This window comes from Zosterops lateralis, assembly GCF_965231275.1.
Source record: "Zosterops lateralis genome assembly, chromosome: Z".
NCBI classification, from domain to species: Eukaryota; Metazoa; Chordata; class Aves; order Passeriformes; family Zosteropidae; genus Zosterops; species Zosterops lateralis.
In genome coordinates, this window is record NC_139800.1 from 59,003,914 (window position 1) to 59,025,004 (window position 21,091).

General features: G+C 40.2%; 1 protein-coding gene across 3 annotated transcripts in view; it reads left to right on the forward strand.

Moving 5' to 3' along the window:
* SEMA6A (semaphorin 6A) overlaps positions 1-21,091 on the forward strand; it is a 120,114-nt gene that overhangs the window by 69,842 nt on the left and 29,181 nt on the right. For 2 of the 3 annotated variants that reach the window (XM_083883129.1, XM_083883131.1), the window contains exons 10-17: positions 880-1,097; positions 4,593-4,724; positions 8,042-8,197; positions 9,595-9,771; positions 10,522-10,662; positions 10,751-10,831; positions 12,800-12,858; positions 14,599-14,619. In XM_083883129.1, coding sequence (XP_083739255.1) covers positions 880-1,097; positions 4,593-4,724; positions 8,042-8,197; positions 9,595-9,771; positions 10,522-10,662; positions 10,751-10,831; positions 12,800-12,858; positions 14,599-14,619 — 985 coding nt within the window. The remainder of the gene's footprint in view (positions 1-879; positions 1,098-4,592; positions 4,725-8,041; positions 8,198-9,594; positions 9,772-10,521; positions 10,663-10,750; positions 10,832-12,799; positions 12,859-14,598; positions 14,620-21,091) is intronic. The other variant, XM_083883130.1, reaches the window with a different exon arrangement.

Genomic DNA, 21,091 nt, shown 5'->3' on the forward strand with positions numbered 1-21,091 from the left:
TGACTTTGTCAGATTCAGGAGGAGGAAAACTTATGCTATTCTTGGACCAATGCTGTTACGAGTGACCTTGAAATGAGAACCATAAATCATGATGACAAGGTCAGCATTTTGAGAAGATTCCTATTGCTCAAGCCAAAACGTTGGCTGGAGTGAAACATTGCACTGTCTTGAAAGGAAAACATGTGGTTTCTTACAGTGATGGTGTATGCTAGAGCCTCTTTTCTGAAATTATAAAAAGCACAAGGCAAATGTAGTTAGTTCAATATAGTAGATAATTTTTAAAAATGGATTCCAAAGAAGGAAAATTTTTTTCTGTAAGAAATATGAATTAGAGTGCTGAGTAAACAGGAGTAGGAATTTTGTGCTCTGCCATTCTGCAAACAATAATTAAACACTTTCTGCTTTTTTGGTTATTTCACAATAGCTTTCTGACTAAGCAGTCAGAAAAGCTGACCAAGGTTGCAAAGGTGGAGAGCAGGAATAAAAGCCCAGCAAGATTTGCATCTTTTTTAAGTGCTGAAAACACAAGAATCAGAGCAGCAGTGTGGGTTGCAGGGATTGTGAATATGAAATGTGCTTTTGTTTGTAGAAATAGAAAGCTAAGCAGTCTGTATGGAAATGAGTTTTATATGGGTTGAGAACAGATCTCCTGAAGGATTTATGGCTGTATAGTAAATGCCACAGTCTTATCTTTCATAGCACACTGTTCTGAAGCTTAATTTTTCTCTGTTTCTTATTTGTCACAGATTATAGAAAAGTGGTGTTAAATTCAGCACCTTGCTGTATTATTCCAAATGTTTTAAAACCAGTATTCCAACAAAGTCTTTAGGTCAAGCAAACATTTAATTTTCTCCATTATTTTCACTCTATTCCTTCCAGGTAGTTTTCCCAAGGGTGGCCCAGGTTTGCAAAAATGACATGGGAGGATCTCAGAGAGTGCTGGAAAAACAGTGGACTTCCTTTCTCAAGGCTCGGTTGAACTGCTCAGTTCCTGGCGACTCACACTTCTACTTTAACATTCTGCAGTCAGTTACAGATGTTATCCATTTCAATGGCCGGGATGTTGTTTTAGCAACATTCTCCACTCCATATAATAGGTAATAGGCACAATAACCTCTTACCTTCTATTTCCTTCAAGCTTTGCTTTCCACTGCAGTTCCTTTTTACTTTATGCAAGCACAAGATGCGATTGCTCAGACAATGTAATTGTTATGTACCCTGTGCTTACCGATAGTTTGTGCTTATTTTTAAAGTACTCTGGTAAAATTGCTTACTTCATGCCTGATGACTTAGGGTGGCTTTCAGTCATTTATTGTCTGGACACATTCCTTGGACATACTTTTCTTTTCTGGGAACAGTTCACACCAGCCACTGAGCAGTGTTGCTGCTTGCAACTTGCAGAATATTATTCCAAAGAGAAAATACAGTATTTTTTTCCTCACAAAGAAAAGACTGTGTCTGTCCTGATTATAGCTAAACCTCAAAGAACCATGTTATCTCATTCTCTTTGTTTTATGCATCCCTGGTGACTCTTGCATTGATCCTTGACCCCCAGTTGACCTGGCTGCCCCCTGACTCTCCTGGGAGAACCAAGGTCTTGCTGGTTGAGGAGGGTCCCCAGAAAACCCATTTCATTCTTTGCATGGTTATCCAAAAGCATCAGCTCATCTGTAGAGATTTTATTACTATTACACATAATAGTGTTTTTCTTTTAGTTATTAGCAGAGTAACTGTATCTAATTATTGAGAACTCACAGAGAAATTAAAAAGAAGTAGCTAATTAATAAATATATCACAGTTTCACAGTGTAACATTTGAGCTGAAAGAGGAATTTTATTGATGAAATTCATTTACTTTTGCTGTACCCTTGCTACCCCTTGTCAAAGCCTGGCCTCAGTGAGGTCATTCACAGAACTGACTTCAAATGAGAGTAAGCCTGGGCCTGTAATGTATAAGCACTGCTTTTGACATCAAAACAATAGGAACTGCAATGGAATAATTATGCCACCAATAGGGAATACAAGCTTAAATTAAGACGATCTCTTTTCATGCAATCTGGATTAATAAAAACAGGTGAACAAATAGAGATTCAGCATCAGAAAATAGATTATATCTTGCAATTATCTCAAAAGTGAGATTGTCTTCCCACTCTGCTAGTATTTCCTGTGGTGTGTCATGAATAATTCTTTTCCTTAAGTCCTGCATTTTAAAATCTTAAGTACTTGGTGTAAAACGCAATATGCTATTTTACAGGCTGCAGGTTTTGCCAGTCATGGAACATGACAGGAAGGCATACATTCTTGGGGACAGCTTATTAGCAGACCTGGCAGCCAGAAGGGCCACGTCCCAGGGGGCATCAGGGACAACATCGCCAGCCGGGCAAGGGAGGGGATTGTCCTGCTCTGCTCTGGGTGGCCTCAGCTTGAGTGTTGGGGGCAATTTTGAGTACCACAATATTAGAAGGATGTAAAGGTATTAGAGATCATCCAAAGGAGACCTACAAAGACAGTGAAGGACTTGATGGATAGCTGTATGAGGAGTGAACTAGGCCCACTTGGCTTGTTCAGCCTGGAGAAGAGGAGACTGAGGGAAGACCTCACAGCAGTTCAGAGCTTCCTCGTGAGGTGAAAAGGAGGGACAAGCACCAACCTCTGCTCTCTAGTGACCTGTAAAAGGACTCAAGGAAGCTGAGTCATAGAGGTTTAGGTTGGATATTAGAAAAAATAGGTTCTTCACCCAGAGGGTGTTTGGGCACTGGAACAGCCTCCCCAGGGAAGTGTCACAGGTTACCAAGCCTGGCTGACATCAAGGACCATCTGGACAATGCTCTCAGGCATGTGGTGTGATTCTTGTGGGGTGTCCTATGCAGGAGGAGCTGGACTTCAGTGATCCTTGTGACTCATTTCCAGTTCAGGATATTCTGTGATTCTGTAGTTCTATGAAACCTACTTCTGATGAAAAGGTATCTCTCATTCCTCCTCCACTGAAGAGAAGTTGCAGCAAATACCTTTGGTTTCTAAAACAAAGTTTCCTTCTAGACTGAAGTGGAAGAGTTTCCTCAGTCTAGTCAGAGGTCACTCAGGTAGAAGCTAGCACTGAGTTGTAGTCCAGTAGTTCAGAGGTGGCTTGGACCCTCTTGGCTGTGACCCAGAGTGCTCTATCCTTACCACTGCAACATACTACAGACCTGCAATCTGTCACCCTCCAGAGTAAAAGATGCTTCAGTCCTTTCAGCACAGCAATGCCTCCATCCACTTGTAGTTGTTTGTTGAGCATGGGTTTAAGCACTTATAGCTATGTGTAACACACCTCAAGATTTTATGGTTGGTTTTTTTCCTTTGGGACTTAATTCAGCAATATGCAAAATATTCTAGCTGGAGTGGGTCTTGAGCTGTCATTTAGGTTGGGGTCCTCTGTGCGGCCAAATACACCCTTGACCGTCTCTTACATTAACATATATGGCTGCCTCCATTTAAAACTCCTGCTGTGTAGTATCACATTAATATAGAGCTTTAAAATTTCCTTCCGTATAAAAAGACAAATCTGTGGAGATCAAAGTAAGACTACTGGGGTTTTTTTCTTCAGTAAAAAGCATTTTGAAATCTTTAACTATTCAAATGGTTGTTTTTCCATCAATTTATATATCTTTAGGAGTTTAGCTTAATCTTCGGTAACAGTATTATAGTTTATACATTTTTTCTTTGAAGTATAATAGCCTACTAGCTAAGAGCAGGATTGAAAGTCTCAGCCAGCTGGGTTCATGCTATTTACCCAATAAAATCAAGTGGTGGAAATCAGACACAAATACAGTAGTTCATGTACAAAAAAAAAAAAAGAAAGGGGATTAAAAAAATATTTCATGATTCCAAGTGATTGATCATGGTAAACCCATAAGCCTTTCAGAAAGTATGTAGGTAAGAATGTAACTATGTTTGCACAATGCTGTGGTGCAGTTGCATGCAAGTATTCAAAAAGTTGTAATTTGCAATGCTGTGATCTTGAAATGATATCAAATTTGCTTCTATAAGCTCTTTGCATATCATTGAGTAGAGCAAACTCCTGAACACCGTTAACTCCTTTTTATTGGGAACACTTTGTGGATATCAGGCTGTGGGAGCATGAACCAATTACATGTAAAACCCAGGTAAATGGCACATTGCAGCACACCTCCAGTTTGATTAAAACCAACTTCTAAACTGTCTGCAATGTGTTTTTTGAGGCACAGCAGGGACTATAAGAGTTGATACTGAGAGATGTTATGACTTGGAAGACCTTAAATTTCCAGATAATGGGTTCTGAATGAGACTGGCCATTACTCCTCATACATTGCCAGTGATTCACTGATTCTTTCCCTTCTTCAAGATTACTGCAATTACTTCTTTCTGCAGAGGCTTTGAAATAAATTCTCTTGGCAGGAGCTGATTGGTATTCAGGCTTTTCCAAGGGTCTGGGTTTTCCTGTCAATACCAGATTCAGAGTTCAGGATGGAGTACCTTGGGACAGGAAGACTTCTACAGAGCATATTTTTTTGCTCAAGGTTTTATGCATAACTGCAGGATGAGTAACAATTTCTGGGAAATGTCACTTTGCAGCATCCCTGGCTCTGCAGTCTGTGCCTATGACATGCTTGACATTGCCAATGTATTTACTGGGAGATTCAAAGAACAAAAGTCTCCAGATTCCACATGGACACCAGTTCCTGATGAACGAGTGCCCAAGCCCAGGTATGTTTCATGTATTGCTCTGTTCCTTCATGCAGGCTACAGAGGCTTTTTGATAATTTGAACAGCCTTGTAAGGTGCAGATACAATTATACATGTTGCAACAGTAAAGTAGAAGTTAAGTTGAATTTGGATCCAAACTATGCAATTGAGATTTTTTTCACTTAAATAAGATTTGTGTAACATATATCAGGCCAGCATCAGATCCACTTGCTCAGAATAATCACTTACGAGTGGTGTGAGTTACACAGTTTTTGCAAATTGGTTCATATATCTCATTACAAAGCCTGCGCCAGCTCTGCAGTTTGCTCTTCTATGATTAACATGCAGTTTAAGTGCCATGGTGGATGACTTATGGAAAGTAAAAAAGAGCATCTACCAAACTGGAGATTCAGTTTACATTATTTCTCCTATGAGTTGTTTTCCCCACTTCCATGTGTTTGCACACATCTCCTCTACTACATTCTTCATATTTCTTAAAAGTACCATTTCATACAAATTGCTGTTGACAGACACTTGTTAACTCATTTACATCAATGGCATTTTGCTCTGTGATATTGAGATACATATAGATAAATCAAATTCATTTCTCTAACTTAAGCTTTACCACTTTATTACATGTTTTACATTGCTTGTGATATCTTAAATAATTTCTTAAATAATTAAAAAAAGAAAAAAACATCTGAATACTCTGGGCAGTGTTGAACATCACAATACAGGAAGAATACAAAGCTGTTGGGATAATCTAAAGGAGGACTACAAAGATGGTGAAGAGCTTAGGGGGAAAACCATGCAAGGAGCAGCTGAGGCCACTTGGTCTGCCTGGAGAAAAGGAGTCTGAGGGGAGACCTCATCGCAATCTACAACTTCTTCATGAGGGGAAAGGCAGACACTTTTCTCTGTGGTGACCAGTGACAGGGCCTAAGGGAATGCCCTGAAGTTATGTCAGGGGAGGTTTAGGTTGGACATTAGGAAACAGTTCTTCACCCAGGGAAGTAGCTGGGCACCAGAGCAGGCTTCCCAGGGAAGTGGTCACAGCACCAGTCTGACAGAGCTCAAGAAGCTTTTGGACAACACTCTCATGGCACATGGTGTGATTCTTGGGGTGTCCTGTGTAGGGCCAGGAACTGGACTTCAGTGATCCTTGTGGGTCGGTTCCAGCTCAGGATATTCTATGAGTCTATGAAGCTCCATGGTGGAAGCTGAGCTTCTGCCAAATCAAATTTGGCCCATCATGTTTTGGATTTGCCAAGTGTAGTATTACTGTGCTGTCTTTATTCTGAAGTTGTCACTCAAGAGCAGAGCTTGGAGGTGACTGGAAAATCAGGTAAATTCTGTGTCTGTTTTCAGTCTGAGCCTTAGTAATGCAGCTTCTAGCAGTGTTGCAGGATTTTCTTCTCCATTTTGCAGTGTTTCAAACAACTTATTGAAACAGTGGTGTCCCTTGGGAGGCAGGCCATTGAAGTGTAAGGCTTCATGATGGCTCCAAGGTTATTTGTTTGGACCTTACTGGATATATTGGATATACTGGACCTTTTTGGATATATTGGCAGGATAAAGAAGAAGGAGAAATCTCTTTCAGTAGGAAAGAAGAAGAGAAAGTTGCATTACGAGTTTGGGATGAGCCAATAGCAGGCTAATTGTTATGATGAAGATGGGACAATATTGCTCTAAGCCTGAAGGAGATAATGTGAAGTGAATTGTGAACAGTGTTTCACATAACATTTAGCAATCAATCTGCTTAATAGAAATAATCATTAGTTCTAGCTCATGTTGAATTACATGACAGGCACCTTTGAAACATGGTCATTTATATCCGGGTGTCTCAGTATGATGCAGAAACATTACTGCAGCTATTGATCCTAACAAATCTCAGGAACCTACCAAAGCCCTTCAGGGGTGTCATTTCCTTGTTTGGTCAGACAGCAGGGTTTGCTCGGATTTATGCTTGACTAAACCAGTTTTGAGATTAAAACAGGATTAATCCAATCATGCTATTAGGATTTAGGAGTAAATAGGCCTCCAGATTAGATACACAGCACAGTGCCAGAAGGTGCAGGCTGCTCCCTCGAGTTCTCTGGGAATGTTGCCTCATGTGTCAATGCCCCTGCAAGGACCCAGGAAAACAGTCATGCCCTTTATTTCTCCCTCTCACCACCTGTTGCTAGTTCTACAAGCAATTACAAAATAACTAAAGCATTTTGGATATGAAGAGGCAAGAGGACACATTCTCTGCATGTAATGTTCCTTGCTCCGCTCTTGTGGGACCAGACTTGTTGACACAGCTAGTTCCTTCGAGTCCTATGCTACCTTCCCACACCAGATTTATTTACCTGATGTTTGAATATTTATCTAAATCTGAGCAACACAGATAGGATGATAGGACCAGTCCTGTATTTTGTTCCAGCTGGCATTACTCTTGATGTCAATGCCTTTACTCACATCAGATGTAGCAGAGTAGATGAAGATTGGATGATGCAATGTTGTTTATGAGTGAATAGTCCATCTTTCATCTTCCATCTCACACTGGCTCAAAGATTTGAAGAATCATAGTGCTATAGAAAATGGTATTGAATGAGCCTTTCATTGAACAAAATTACTTACACAATATTAACAAGCAAAACATTTTGCTGCTTGTTTGAGAGATGGCCTGTCCAGGCAAGAAGATTGCACTACCTCTTAGGAGCAGGTAGATTTTAGAAATAGTGTGAGCATATTTACATTTAAGTTGCCAAAGAATGTCAGATAACTCTTCAGTGAAAGTTCTCAATGAGCTACCATTCTTAAATCATCTCATCCAAACTGAACAAAGGGTAAAACCAATGTTTACATGGGTGATATTTGGTTTGTCTTCTCCAATAGTCTGTTTTCTACCAGATGTAACTAAAAGTGGTATTCTTTCATACCTATTAAAAAAAATTAACTTCCTTCTGTATTATAGGGACTGCTTTTTTCAGGAGAGAGCAGTCAACTAGGCAAATTACAGATCAGAAAACACCTGTGCCATTGAGAAGCATCAAGCCAAATGCACACATACTGTGATTACATTTCATATGAGTGGATTAATTACAAACTCTGTGTATAGCATTCCTGATGAAAAAATGACTTTGTGTTTGTAAGTGACATATTAAGTCCTTTTGAATGGAGGACAGAGCAGGATTTTAGGCTTCCCTTGAGGGGTTGAACAAGTACACCACACTTCTCAAGCCTGCTCATAGTTAAACTGTAAAGCACATCAGATTTCAGTGAGAGCTTCATCACAAAAGAAAGCATGCCCTCAATGTTAAATAAGTTTTCTGGCTTTACTCTCTTTTATATAGGCCTGGTTGCTGTGCTGGCTCTACATCATTAGAAAAATACGTAACATCTAATGAGTTCCCAGATGATACTCTGAACTTCATCAAAACACATCCCCTGATGGACGAGGCTGTGCCTTCCATTGTCAACAGACCCTGGTTCCTGAGAACAATGGTCAGGTGTGTACACCAGGTGAACTCCTGCCACATCGTAGCTGCCGAGTGCGAAGAGCCTCACTTCAAATACCCCCCAACTCTGCCAGTGTCTTTGGTGTCCTGGGCATGAATCCAGATAGGAATGGTGGCAGAGCTGAGCAGATGCTGCGGAACTCCCTGAGCAGCTTTCAAGACAGGAAAGACCTCAGTCTTTTCCAACCATGTTGTGCTTAAACCGGATGTTGTAGGAAATGCTGTGCAGGGAAGATTTACTCGCCTTTTGGCTTGTGGGTCAATGTTTGAGATGACTCTGTAAAGGATCAGCAGACAACTCAGGAATATGTACGTAGGATACAAAAATGTCTGCCAGGATATGTTCACAGGATATGTAGATGTTGGTCAGGTTATGTACTGGTAAGCTTTAACGTTTGCTGAAGTGTAAAGGCAGAAATAATTGCATAATCTGCATCCTTTCTATAGCAACAAGAAAAAATATAATGACAGATTTGAACCAAGACTCATAAATCAGCAAGTGTTAAATATATCATCCTCTTCCTATCCAAATACATTCCCACTCACTGCTGTGGTCATTATATTACTTATCTACCCTCCAGCAGTGAACAGAATTATGTGACTAACTTTGCCATACTTTCCTCTCCTCCTCTGAACAAGAGTATTGTGTTGAACACTTAGTTCTGGAAGGGTCTGACTTAGTTATAGTAGTGTATTTACTGTCAGGTTTTTCTGTTAGGTTCCATACCTCCAACGCAAAACGAGAGCAGCAAGTGCCACAGAGTGCTTCCCTTTGATAGGTAGTACTGTCTAACTGGTGCCAAAACACCAGTATACTTGTTTTCAATAAATTGTGTCATCCCAAAATCTGATATCACTTCAGTGCTCAACTTGCTTGGTGGCAGTTGTGTGATTATTTTTAGTGAGGTAAAATGGTGTTTAGTGTCTCACTATTGCACTGACAGAGCTTTTCCTGACAAAAACCAATGAACCTTGTTCAACTGCTTTTAATGTGACAGAACTTGAAATTTTAAAAATAGTTCCCTCTCTTGCTTCTCTATCCCTGTCTGAAGAAATCAGCAGGCTTTTGAAAGGATAATTCCCAAATGCCCTCAGATTCCTAGCACCCATTCAGCTTTCTGAACTTCTAGACACTTCTGAACTTCTGGACACTTCTACTGGCTATTGGATATGTGGGCATGCAAACACATGAAAATACCCCAGCATCTGGGGACCTAAATTGGTACAGTCTGTGTTGATTTATAGTCAAGTAGGAAAAGCGCTTAAATGTGTTTTATGGTTCCTAGATGTCTACCATACACTTATCTGACATGAAGAAAGTGATTAAATAAATGGCAATTCTGCGATTATCTCTGTGATTTATCCGTGAAAATGCTCTGTTATTTTAGATATCGCCTGACCAAAATTGCTGTTGACTCTGCTGCTGGGCCATATCAGAACTACACCGTGGTTTTCTTGGGGTCAGAGAAGGGAATCATCCTGAAGTTCTTGGCACGTACAGGAAACACTGGTTTCCTAAATGACAGCCTTTTCCTGGAGGAGATCAATGTTTACAATCCTGAAAAGTGTGTATCTGATTCTTTGTACTCATGTGTGAGTGACTTTGAACTTCTGATTTCCCAAAGAAAAATTTGTCCCACAGAAACAGAAGTGGTTAGAGAAGCCAAGTTTTTTGAGTAATTTTAAATTGTTTAGGGAGGGGATGTCTGCTTATCAGTCTCTACATTGCAATAAGATTTTTTTATTCAGTATGTGTAGAAAATAGCCCATCCTATGCAGCAGCTGATGGATAATTAAAAGTGAAGTTCTGGAAAGGAAGATTAATTTTCTAATCCTATAAAAAAGCCCTGATTCCTCTCCAAATAACTCTACAAGCAGCAAGCTGCTCTCCAGGGGAAATTTTTCATGTTTCAGTCTTCCTCAAATATTTCTAAGGGGGCTTTGAAATGAGCCATAATCATGCAGAAATCTCAGCCACTTTGAGTGCTGGTGAAGAATAAACATTAAAATGAAGGGCCATCAGAAGCTTCTCTGGTATGCTGTCACTCTCCGGTTCCTAACTAACCCATGTCTTTTTAATACTTCTTATATGTCTATCAGTATTTTTAGTGGCTATTGTGTGTTCTTTTTCTTTGACTTGTTCTTTTCTTTTCTTTGTTCTTTCTTACGGACTTGTTCTTTCTCACCCTACCTTTCTTATGGATTTTGGCAGAAGTTTTTGTGATTTTTTTCTCAGCTTGGGGGATAATTAACATTTCCTCTGGCTTCTCAGCAGGGCCCACTTGTAACCACAAACTCACTTTTGTCCAAATCAGGTGCAGCTACGATGGCATGGAGGACAAGCGGATCATGGGAATGCAGCTTGACAAGCCCAGCAGTGCCCTGTACGTCGCCTTTTCCACCTGTGTCATCAAGGTTCCCCTGGGACGCTGCGAACGTCACGGCAAATGCAAAAAGTAGGTGTTTTGTGGTGGCTGTCAGGGCCTGTGCAGTGGGGGAGCTGGACCACTCATGAATTGCCACCTTGTGCTCTTCTCTCCCAAGGGCCTGCATAGCATCCAGAGACCCGTACTGCGGATGGGTGAAGGAAAGCGGGCTGTGCACGCAGCTGGTCCTTGGCTCCAAGTGAGTAAGGGCTCTGGCTGGACGGGCCATGAAGCTCTGGCAGTGGTGCCAGGCAGTCTTGGGCAAAGCTATTTGAAACGTAAGGCTTTCAGAGAGGGAAAAATGTAGGAAGTGTTTGTTTCTAGCTGATTTGCATGCACCTCCAAAATGTCTCACAAATTTTTTTAATGTGAACAGTCAGCTGACTGGTAACTGCTGAAAGAGGAAGAAGAAGAAAATGAAAGAGCTGTATTAAGGTCTGCCTATTATTGAAAGGAGTGAATTGCATGGATATGTCTGGACCAGCCTACACTGGAGCCATCACAGCTGATTAAAGAGGCAATAGAATCCAAATTAAATTACTGAAGTAATTTGTCCACTGAAAACAAAACCAGTCCTTCTAATTTACTGTGCATTACTAAGAGGAATAACAGAGCACAGTAAGGGCTGAAAACAGATTTAGAGAAGTGCTGGATCTCCCCTTGGTTAACAGTAGAATTTAATTATTTTATGATAATGAAAGTCTGTGAAGGTTACAGGGAGCAAACCCACTTCAGAGCTCACATTTCTTGGCCACTTCTGTACACCACATGACTGCCCACTCTGAGCTATACAGCTGTACTTTCTCATGGTAGTAGTGGAAATGTAGCACAAACATCGCAGAGCCTCGACAGCCCTACATTTGATGCTACTTAACCCTGCTTCTCTACAGGTCCTCAGAATGTAATGGACAAGTTGCAATCCCTGTGTTTCTGTATTGTTCTTAATTTCCTGATTGTTCTTAATTTTCCTGATTTCCATCTTCTGGGATGCTGTAGCTGTGTCTGCATATGCTTGACTACAGAAGTGTGGGCTGTTTTGATTTGGCATTTTGTAGGATAATGGCAAAATCCACCTGTGTCCATATCAGGTTTTTCATCACTTCAAAAGTGCTTGAGACTTCTTCAATTTCCATGGCAAGTTGTAGGGGACTTCCATACCTCACTTTTAAAAGCTGTTCCCACTTTGATCAATAGTTCCATCAAGACAGAGGCTGTGTAGCTTGCAGTGATGAAGTCCAAAAGTGAGTGAGGTAGCTCATGTTCTACTCAGTGCTTAGGAAGGGGGTCCAAATCAGCTGTGAAGATACCAGGTGAAGTTCTAAGATAGCCAACAGGAGACAGAGATATGTTAGGCACCCTCCTGGAGTAGGTGACAGTGGAGCAGGTGTTTTAAGAACACAGAGTTAGAATGAGTTGTCTGCAAGGGTAATTATGCCTCAAAGGCAGGATCCTAATATAGACAAGGGCTCGAGGCATAATCTTCTTGTAATTGGAAGTTTTCCAAGGTTCTTTTATTCACCTTTGACCACACAGGAAGTTGGAAGAACAGCTTCAACAGTTATCCAAAATCACAGAGAAAGACTGGGAGCATAAGCTAAGCACATCAGCTAGAAAAGCGTGTGAGTGTTTGTCAGTAGAGCCCCCTGAGTTAAAGGGAGTATCTTTTTATGGGATGGACCTTTTGTGGGATGGACCTTATGCCTTGCAGCCTCATCCAGTGCTGTACCTGAGTGATTGCTGGAAAGCAGGTTTCTTCCTCAAGCACAGTACCTGCCCAATGGATTGGCTTCCTTCTCACACCAAAGTGCCAGTGCACCCGATCTGCTCTGTGCACAAGTTAAGGTAGGGTTACAGTTGCTTCTGATAACATCAAATATTTAGCAGTTTAAATAATGCAGGTCTTTTCTTCTGGTGGTAAAAAGGCATGCAGTGGATTTTTAAAAAATAATAATATGAAGATTAAGTATCATTAGAAGCCAAGAAATCATTAAGCAATGATGAATAGCTCAAATGTGTATGTTGTGGTTTTCAACCCTTGTGTGGAATTTCCAAAGAAATAGCCAGTTTCACAGCAGGGATTTATTTCAATTGAGCATGTGATAAGTTCTTTCTGGTTATGCCTATGACTGTTGTTATTCATACTGTTTTGTTTCTTTCTATTATTTAGACTGGCATTTGAACAGGACATAGAACGTGGCAATACAGATGGCCTGGGTGACTGCCAAAGTAAGCAAAACTTTTACCTCTGTTTACCATGTGTCATAGTATCCTTCTGAATGCCTCAAATCACCGTTACATGTCAGGCATTCTTTTGTGGCAAAATAAACCACAACAGGGACAGCATGGTAGATAATAATGCAGGTTCAGAAGAAGAACTGTTTAAATGTGTTTGAGGAAAATAGCCCAGTTTATGTGATTTCTATGAACACTGGACTTCACAGTGGTTGCATAATGAGGAAAGCTCAGCTCTAGAGGATATTGATTACAGCAATGGCATAATGAATTGGGGTAATTGTCTTTATTAGCCCTGCTGGTTGGGTTTTTTATGTAAATCTACAGAAGTGGCTTGGTTTCTTGGTGTAGTCTGTGACTTGGACTACATTCCTATGCAGCATAGTGTGACAGTAAAATGTGTCTTCAGTTTTGGAGCTGGATCGAGAAATGACAACTTCTTAGTTTGTGAATCTTGGGGAATTTTACATGCAGTCTGGACAACCTCATGGTATTAAGGGTCAGGTACTATTGGCGCTGCCTAAGGAATTTTAATAGTAAGCCTTAAGTACTTACAGCATTAGCTGGAAGCTTAAACATGGTCTTTAAACATTTACAGTTTTGTACTGAAATGCTTAAAAGTGCATAGCTTGCACTGCATGCAAAGAAACCTTGCATGCTGATTTCTGAGCCTTCGAGAATACCAGCATCTGTGTTCAGGACAGCTCTTGTTGGAAACATTCTCACCGAGGTTGGTTTGATTCTGAGCTCCAAATATTATTTAACAACCTTGTGAAATCAAGACTCGCGTTCTTTTCAGTGTAATTTGCACTGATGCAATAAAAGTGAAGAAGCTGAGAAATCAATGTACAGTGAGAGAGTCATTACTGCTGCAATACAGAGAAAAATAACAGAGGGCTAGACTGTGCCATGGGACATAGTGTGGGCCAGCTGCTCTGGAGAAAGCCAGAGCCTTCTCATGCCTTGTGCATCCTTATTCAAGAGCCATTAATTACTCTGATCACTGTGCTTGAAGGAGTACAAAGATTTCAGCCTCTGTCCTAAGGTTTTTGAAGGATGTCGCCCCCCCCGCTCTGTTCCTCTCTAAAATGGGTTAGCCCCAAAATCAGGCCAGTTCACAGCTGGTGTATCTTTGCCCTTTTCAGCCAGTTCTGCTCTCCTTGGGCAAATAGGTTATGCAGGAGTGGACTGTACCTGATGTCAGTTACATATAAAAGAGGGGCAGGAAATTATTCAGGAAAAGCACACTGTACTCATGGAGAGAGATCTGCTTCTTGCAGAGAGCAACAAATCCCATACCCTGCTTAAATCCCTCTTTAGGCCTGAATCATGCATTGAACCTTGACACTGCACAGAGGTAGATTTAATTTACTTCTAACACAGCTGATTTTATTATTTCATGTGATCTTGGGTCATCTCAGTTTTGTCTTCATTGACTCACATTGCTGGCTGCATCCTCTGCAATGGCTTGCCTTAGACTAGGATTTGCAAAGAAACCAGGGAGGATACTGGCCCTCCTGCTTCAGTACCTCCTGTACAGAGCAGGTCATAAGCACTTTCAAAGACAAACATGGTTTTTGTGTATGTCCAAATGTTAGTTTTGCCTGGGTCCTTAGTGTGCAAATCACATGCTTATAAATATCAGCTGAAACATTAACAGTTATTAGCAGCAAACTACTTAAAAGAAAAACAAGATAGAAATAATGATTTTTTCCCCTGTTATTTGTCTTTCAGATTCCTTCGTAGCCCTGAATGGTAAGGAAGTTCTTAGTTTCAATATTTACTGACAGCAAATCCATTTTGGAGGAATCATTTTTTACTAAGCTTTTTAATATTTTCATACTTTTGTTATATTTAATGTTTCTTCCCAATTTATTTTGTTCATAGACATTTCAACTGCTTCACCTGATCATGAAATGTCTTACTACACAGTGTATGGTCAGTTTATGAGCGTTTTTTTAAATTCTCCCCAAATCCTTGTGTTAGCTAGTAGTTCCTGTACTCAAATAGTTGTTACCCTATTTTACTTGTTTTGTCTTGGTTTTGAGGGCCCGATTCACTAATCACAACTAGGCTTAAGTCGCACCTCTTGATTTTCAATCCCTCTTTTCATGTCTTCTCTCAAAAGTGTCTCCATTGAATTAAAGTCAGATATGGCCTATTTTAATGACATGCCAGCAGACATGATTAAGATGCTTCATCTGAAGCATCCAAGAAATACTTGGGTATAGCGATGCGTCTTATCTGTTCACCAGGACAAACAAGATAGTAGCTCACATACCATTCATGAGCTGTCCAGGCTGGTGCCATTACTGCTACAGCAGCCAGTCAGAGATACCTTAGGGAAAGCAGAACTATCTCTGGGTTACAGAAAGATCTCTCATAAGGAAAATTAGCCTTTTACCCATGTGATTTGAGACTGGATTATGCCTCAGTTCCTGAAGGTTCTTGTCACTTCTAGAGTGAGCCATTTATGTTGTCCATTCAAATCTACATAGCTAATTAAATGACATGAACTAAAGAGGATAATTTCTGCAAGCCTAGAGTAGCATGTTGCCATGAGGCAGCTGTTAATCTGTGCTAATAGTGCTTTCTACCACTTTACTCTGCATATTTGGAAGTAGATTATGCTGGCTCTTGAAGAATGTCTTCATGAGGAGTCACTGCAGAATAAATAATCACTTTAAATTCAAATGTAGATATATATTTTCTTATAGACATCCTTAACAAAGACAAGTAAGCACAGGCTAAGAGGTATTGCTGCCAGTGAAGTCAATGGCAAAATTCCATGTGAGGTGTGAGCTTCCTTATGAAGTTGCTTTCAGGCTGTACATGACTACATTAGGGGTAGATCAAATTCTCCATACCTTTGGCTGAACACAGCAAGAGGTAGGTTAATGGGAAGTTGTGATGAACTTTTAACTGATCTTTTCATCTCATGCCTGCAGACTATGTACCAATGACAGCTCAGTACAGCAGAATATAAATAACTAGAGGCACAGTAATACTGTTCAACATTTGTAAAAATAAAATCAATTTCCCCCTACTGTTTATTACCAGGAAATGAAAAATGTGCAGGTGAAACTTATTTGAAAGTATGGTAATGAAAACCAGTGAAGGGAATGTACAAAATTGAAGGCAAGTTGAGACTTTCTAACACATGGAAGACTCACAGTTTCATCTGCATATACGGTTTATACTTTCTTTCAGTGTGAAATTGTATTTTTGCACAGAGCAATAATTAAAGAGGAGTAATAATAAAATCCGTACTGCTAAATGTAAAGATAAAGAGAGTGGCTTTGGGCATAGTGCTGATGTGCCAGAAATGTTCTAGATTTCCTGCTTCTAAGTGAATTCCATAGTCTGCAAAGTTATCGCTGTGGAACTGTGGTTCTGGATCCTGCCAGCTAGAATATTGATAGGTACTTTTATAAAAACCAGTATTTTAATCTGATCAAGAAAGCAGAAAAGTGTTTCAAGTGAACAGCAGTCTGAAAAAAAGCTGAAATCCAGGAGAGTACAGTTAACAAAAGAGAGTACATTTTACTGTCCAGGCATGTCAAGTCCAAAGACAGACTCCATAAATGAACCCAGCTTTTAAAGTAGGACCTTACAGGTGCAACAGAGAAAGGCTGACCCAGCATTAACATGAGTTCCAGTTTATGTCCTGACTTTTACAACTTATTTCATTGACCCCTCTCAGATACATCCTGATAACATGGTCCCTATGCAAGTCAGCTCCTCGTTTTATTGGTTTAGTTAAAATATCTATTCTGATATTTTTGCAGTTGGGCTTTTTTTTTTCACCTACTACTAGTCACCTCTACTGATCTTCTTCATCAGGGGTACAAAAATTCTAGGATGAGGTAGTAAACCAGTCTCAGTAAACCACAGTAAACATATTCATGTTTGTCAGCTGTAGTGACTGATCTGAATAATTCTGTATCTTAAAAAACCAAAAAATTATGAACTATCTATTTCGATGTTACTGAGTACAGTTTAATGCAAAGGTAAATGGTATGTCATAATAGATTAAGCCTCAGAACACTGGTACCAGAATACGAACCGAGTGAATGCTCAGTGGGCTAAATATACCCAAGGTCATCTGAAGCTCCAAAAGCCTGATTCTCTTAATTTATGTCACTATAAATCATCCTCCTTCAACAGACTTACTGCCAGTCTGTACCAGTGTGAATGGAAGGAGAACCAAGCCCTTAATCTTTGTATTCTTAGCACCAGCATCCTCTCGAGTTTGGCACATGGACTCTCTTCCTAAGGCAGTCTCACATGATCAGTTGCAAATGAGTAAAGTGAAAAGTGCAAGCAGGTGACTCAAGTGACACCCAAGGAGAGGATAGCAGACTAAAGGTCTGGATGCAGAAAATCAGAGAGAAATTATGCAGGAACCACATATTTAAACAAGGAGATTAAGCTAAATCACTCTGCAAAAGTCTAGGCAGCTTCAATTACCTTTGGAACATCAATTCTTAGTGAATTGGGCCCTTATATTACCCCCTAGCCATAGGCCTTTCTCCCTCTATAGTACTGATTTAACTTTTCCTCTAATTGTCTAATTAGGTTGCTATAGCTGTTAATAGGATAGTGTGCAGATATCTTAACCTCTGAGATTCTAATGGCTTGTGCATATTAGACCAACTATCGAATACTGATTGTATTGAATCTCTGTCTTTGTTTTAAAACTGGAAAAAAAAAACAACCTTTACATTTTACAAGTGCACTTCAGAACAAGCTATAGTTACAGAAGTGCAGCCTATCTGAATCATTGTCTGTACTCGTAGGCACTAAGTGCTTTTACTCTGCCTCTGTTACTTGATTGTAGCACTCCAAATGAAAAGTTTTTCCAAATAATGGAAGCACTTAAACCAGATTTTTTAAAAGTGTGTCTATTTGATTTTTACATGTTTTCTTTAAACAAAGACATTTGAAAAACACTATGTGTAGAGTTATTCGTATACCTTGTTTTAAAACAAAGGCAGAATTGGGTTTTCAGGTGTTTTTGTATTAACCATTATTAACCCAGAGGTATTGGCAGCATCTCAGATGTGATAAAGCCTTGTTAAATTTCAACAAAGCTTATTTGCAAGTCAGAGTGGTAAAAAATGGTGTAATGGGAAAAAAGGCCCACTACATGTTGCAAACTATTTATCGCATTGTAAACGTTTGATAATAGCTGTGTGTGAGAGGGCCAGGACTGGGTTGCCTGCCACTTCAGTCTTTTCTTTGTTTATGAGAGAAACTTAAGTAGCTCATACATTTGTGGTGCCACTCTGCTAGGGGTGAAATTCACCCAGTGGGACTGGCTATTCAAGCACTTACAGGACACTGTGATACTGCCTACAGGAGCAGTATCACTGCCTAGTAGTAAGTGTTTGCAAAATACAGCTCTGACACAACTGGGACAGGCCATTAAGGTTTAATCTGCTCCTGCCTTGCTTCCTCAAAATCAAATGGAGGAAAGTTTGTCTTGATTAGCAGTGTAGGGTTGCTTTTCACTGTGTACTAGACTAATACTTTAGTAACAGAGACAATATAATGATTCCTCGCATTTATGCGGAACCCCTCTCTACCTAGTGACCATCTGGTACACATTATTATCTTCACAAAGCCTTAGCTTTCCATTACCAGGAAGTTCTCTGTGTATTGGCAATACAGGGTTCAAGAATTTTGTTTTTTATTTTTCCCCCAGAAAATGTATCTCTTAGGCATACACTTCCTCTAGATTTCAGTATTATAAAATGTTTTTCTTTAACCATACTTATAGCTTTTCCTTAGAATTCCTCCTTTAAGCACACTTAAAGAAACTCTCTTTGTCGGGAAAGAGATATAGGCATATAAATACATATCAAACACAAGGACAACATATGATTGCTACTTGGCAAGATTTTCTTCTCTTTTACCTCTCTATCAAGCAATGATTAATTGCTTTCTTATGCTGAGTGCAGCATTACGTGTCAGCTGATCAAATACTGTACACATAACTGTTGTTGTTGAGTATAAACTTGAAGACTAGACCCCATGAATGCTTGCATTGTGGTTTCCTTAGGGAAAAGAAAACATGAAAATTCCATAATTTCTATTTTCTAGCCTGTACTCTGCCCTGTTATTCATCTTGTTCATTGGAGATGAGCACAGGAGTTGACAAGCATAAAATATTGTTGGAGTGAATGCTTTCCGGATCCAGCATATTCTTGCTTCACGAAGGCATGTGTTTTCAGTTGCTTGACCTCTACCTGTCCCTTTGGACACAAACAGTCCTGCTGCAGGGCTGCTGTGGAGCAGGCAGCACATTTGGATTGGAGTTCAAATTGAGTCCTCTATCTGTGGAACCAGTGTTCCCAGCCAAGCTAGGGCTTACAGAAGCCTTTTAATGGAAGATAACATTTGGCTTCTCTTTTCTATTTGGGCAACATGCAAAACTCTTTTGTGTTAACAAAACACAGTGTTTAATTTGCTGTTTTAAAGAAAGATGGCTGGGAGAAAACACACTTTCCACCATGAGAGGGTAAAAACCAATCCACTGCTCTTATCGGTATAAAACCTCCAGACTGACATCCAGAGCTAAATTGCATTAACAATTACCTGTAACTGATGGTTGACTTCATGGTGAGAACGCTGTAAATTGAACCAATTTTCCTTTCTAAGCATAAGTTTATTGTGGCCATGTCCTATGCAAAACATAGTCCAAAGTGCTCTCGTATATAATTCGATTCAGTAAAACAAAAGGGCTCCTTGAAAACTTACAGAGGAGCACAAAGTTGTTTTTTTTTCACTGTAAACTCATTAATATTCAAGAGGACTTCTTTAAATCATAATAACATCTTAATAGAAGTTGCAGCATTTTGCTGACTTTATCAGTGGTGCAACACCATGAAGCTGGCAAAAGGGCTGAATGAAATGAAGCATGTGGATGCATCTAAAAGCTTGGGGACGCTGGTGACCAACATTTAGTTTTTTGATTGTTGGAGTAGAATTGAGGACCTAGGTTCATTATCTCTCTCTAGATTTCTAGGGAGAGCTGGAGCCATAGAGCTTTAGAGGCCATTTAAAACAGCTTTCTTGGGATGCAGCTTTCAAAAGCTTTCTGCTTATCCAGGAGCTGTTTAAAACAAACTACAGAGGCACAGGCTCCACCTTCCCAACTCTGTGCCTTCTCTGTGAGGCCTAAATTTCAGCTCCTTGTGTTGATCTGTCTCTGCCCCAGTGAGTCTCAAATGATTTTTCTGAGCAGTGAAACAAGATCAAGGAAAGGAGCAGGGAGAGGGTCCCTACTAGGGCAGCTTGTAGCCTAGTGGTTGGACTCCTCTCCAAGTGAGATTCATCTAAGGAAGGAAAATTAATTTGCTGGGCTGTTTAAAAGGGGACAGGAGAAAGGAGGGCTCTTGTCAGTCTGTCTAGCATTATCTGATGAAAAAATATTATACTCCAATCTGTCTGTGAATAATCCAATTCTGTTAGTTTGTGTTTGAACATGTGGCAAAAATCCTTTTTGTAATGGGCTCTTTAAGAAAAGTAGGTAAGGGGATATAATTACTCCATATGAAACTAAGGAGACCCAGAACTCCTTGAGTCCTGCTGAAAATAACTCACCTTTTCACATGTGCCAAAAGGCAACTTTCAGAATGGTTTTGAGGTCAAAATGTTGTGGTATGGATGGCATTAGGTGCCCCCTTCCTCAAAGCAGCTGAGCCTCTGGAAAGTCCATTTCCAGACTGGGAGCTGTCTTTCAGAGACAGTAGACTCCAGGTATCTCAAGTATTTTAGATGCTGATGTACTTTCCAGATCCAGCTGCAAAGAGCGTGTGAGTCTACAAGCACGCCACTGTCCAATGCAAACCACCTTCCAAATTGTGGTGTATTTCCAGTGGGACAAGTTCTGTAAATGTGCTGTTTGTTGTGGTGTATATGATATGTGAGAAGCAGATCAATCTTGTTCAGGGCAACAATGTCTAGAGCATTTGTAATGGAAAAGAGGCATGTAAGACCTCAATGTCAGCTGCTGCTGGAGTTATGGGTTCTTGGGCAGATCCATGCAGTGAGGCAGTCTGAGCAGAAATGGTGTTCAGTCTTGTGCTTATTTCAGAGCCGTTTTGGACCATCAGTTCAGACAGGACCAATAGAAGTGGTGCAAGCCTGTGTGAGCAGCTGGAGAGGAATGCTGCAGTGTGAGCACACTGGTGTTAGGCAATCCTTCATTCCCTTGGTGCAT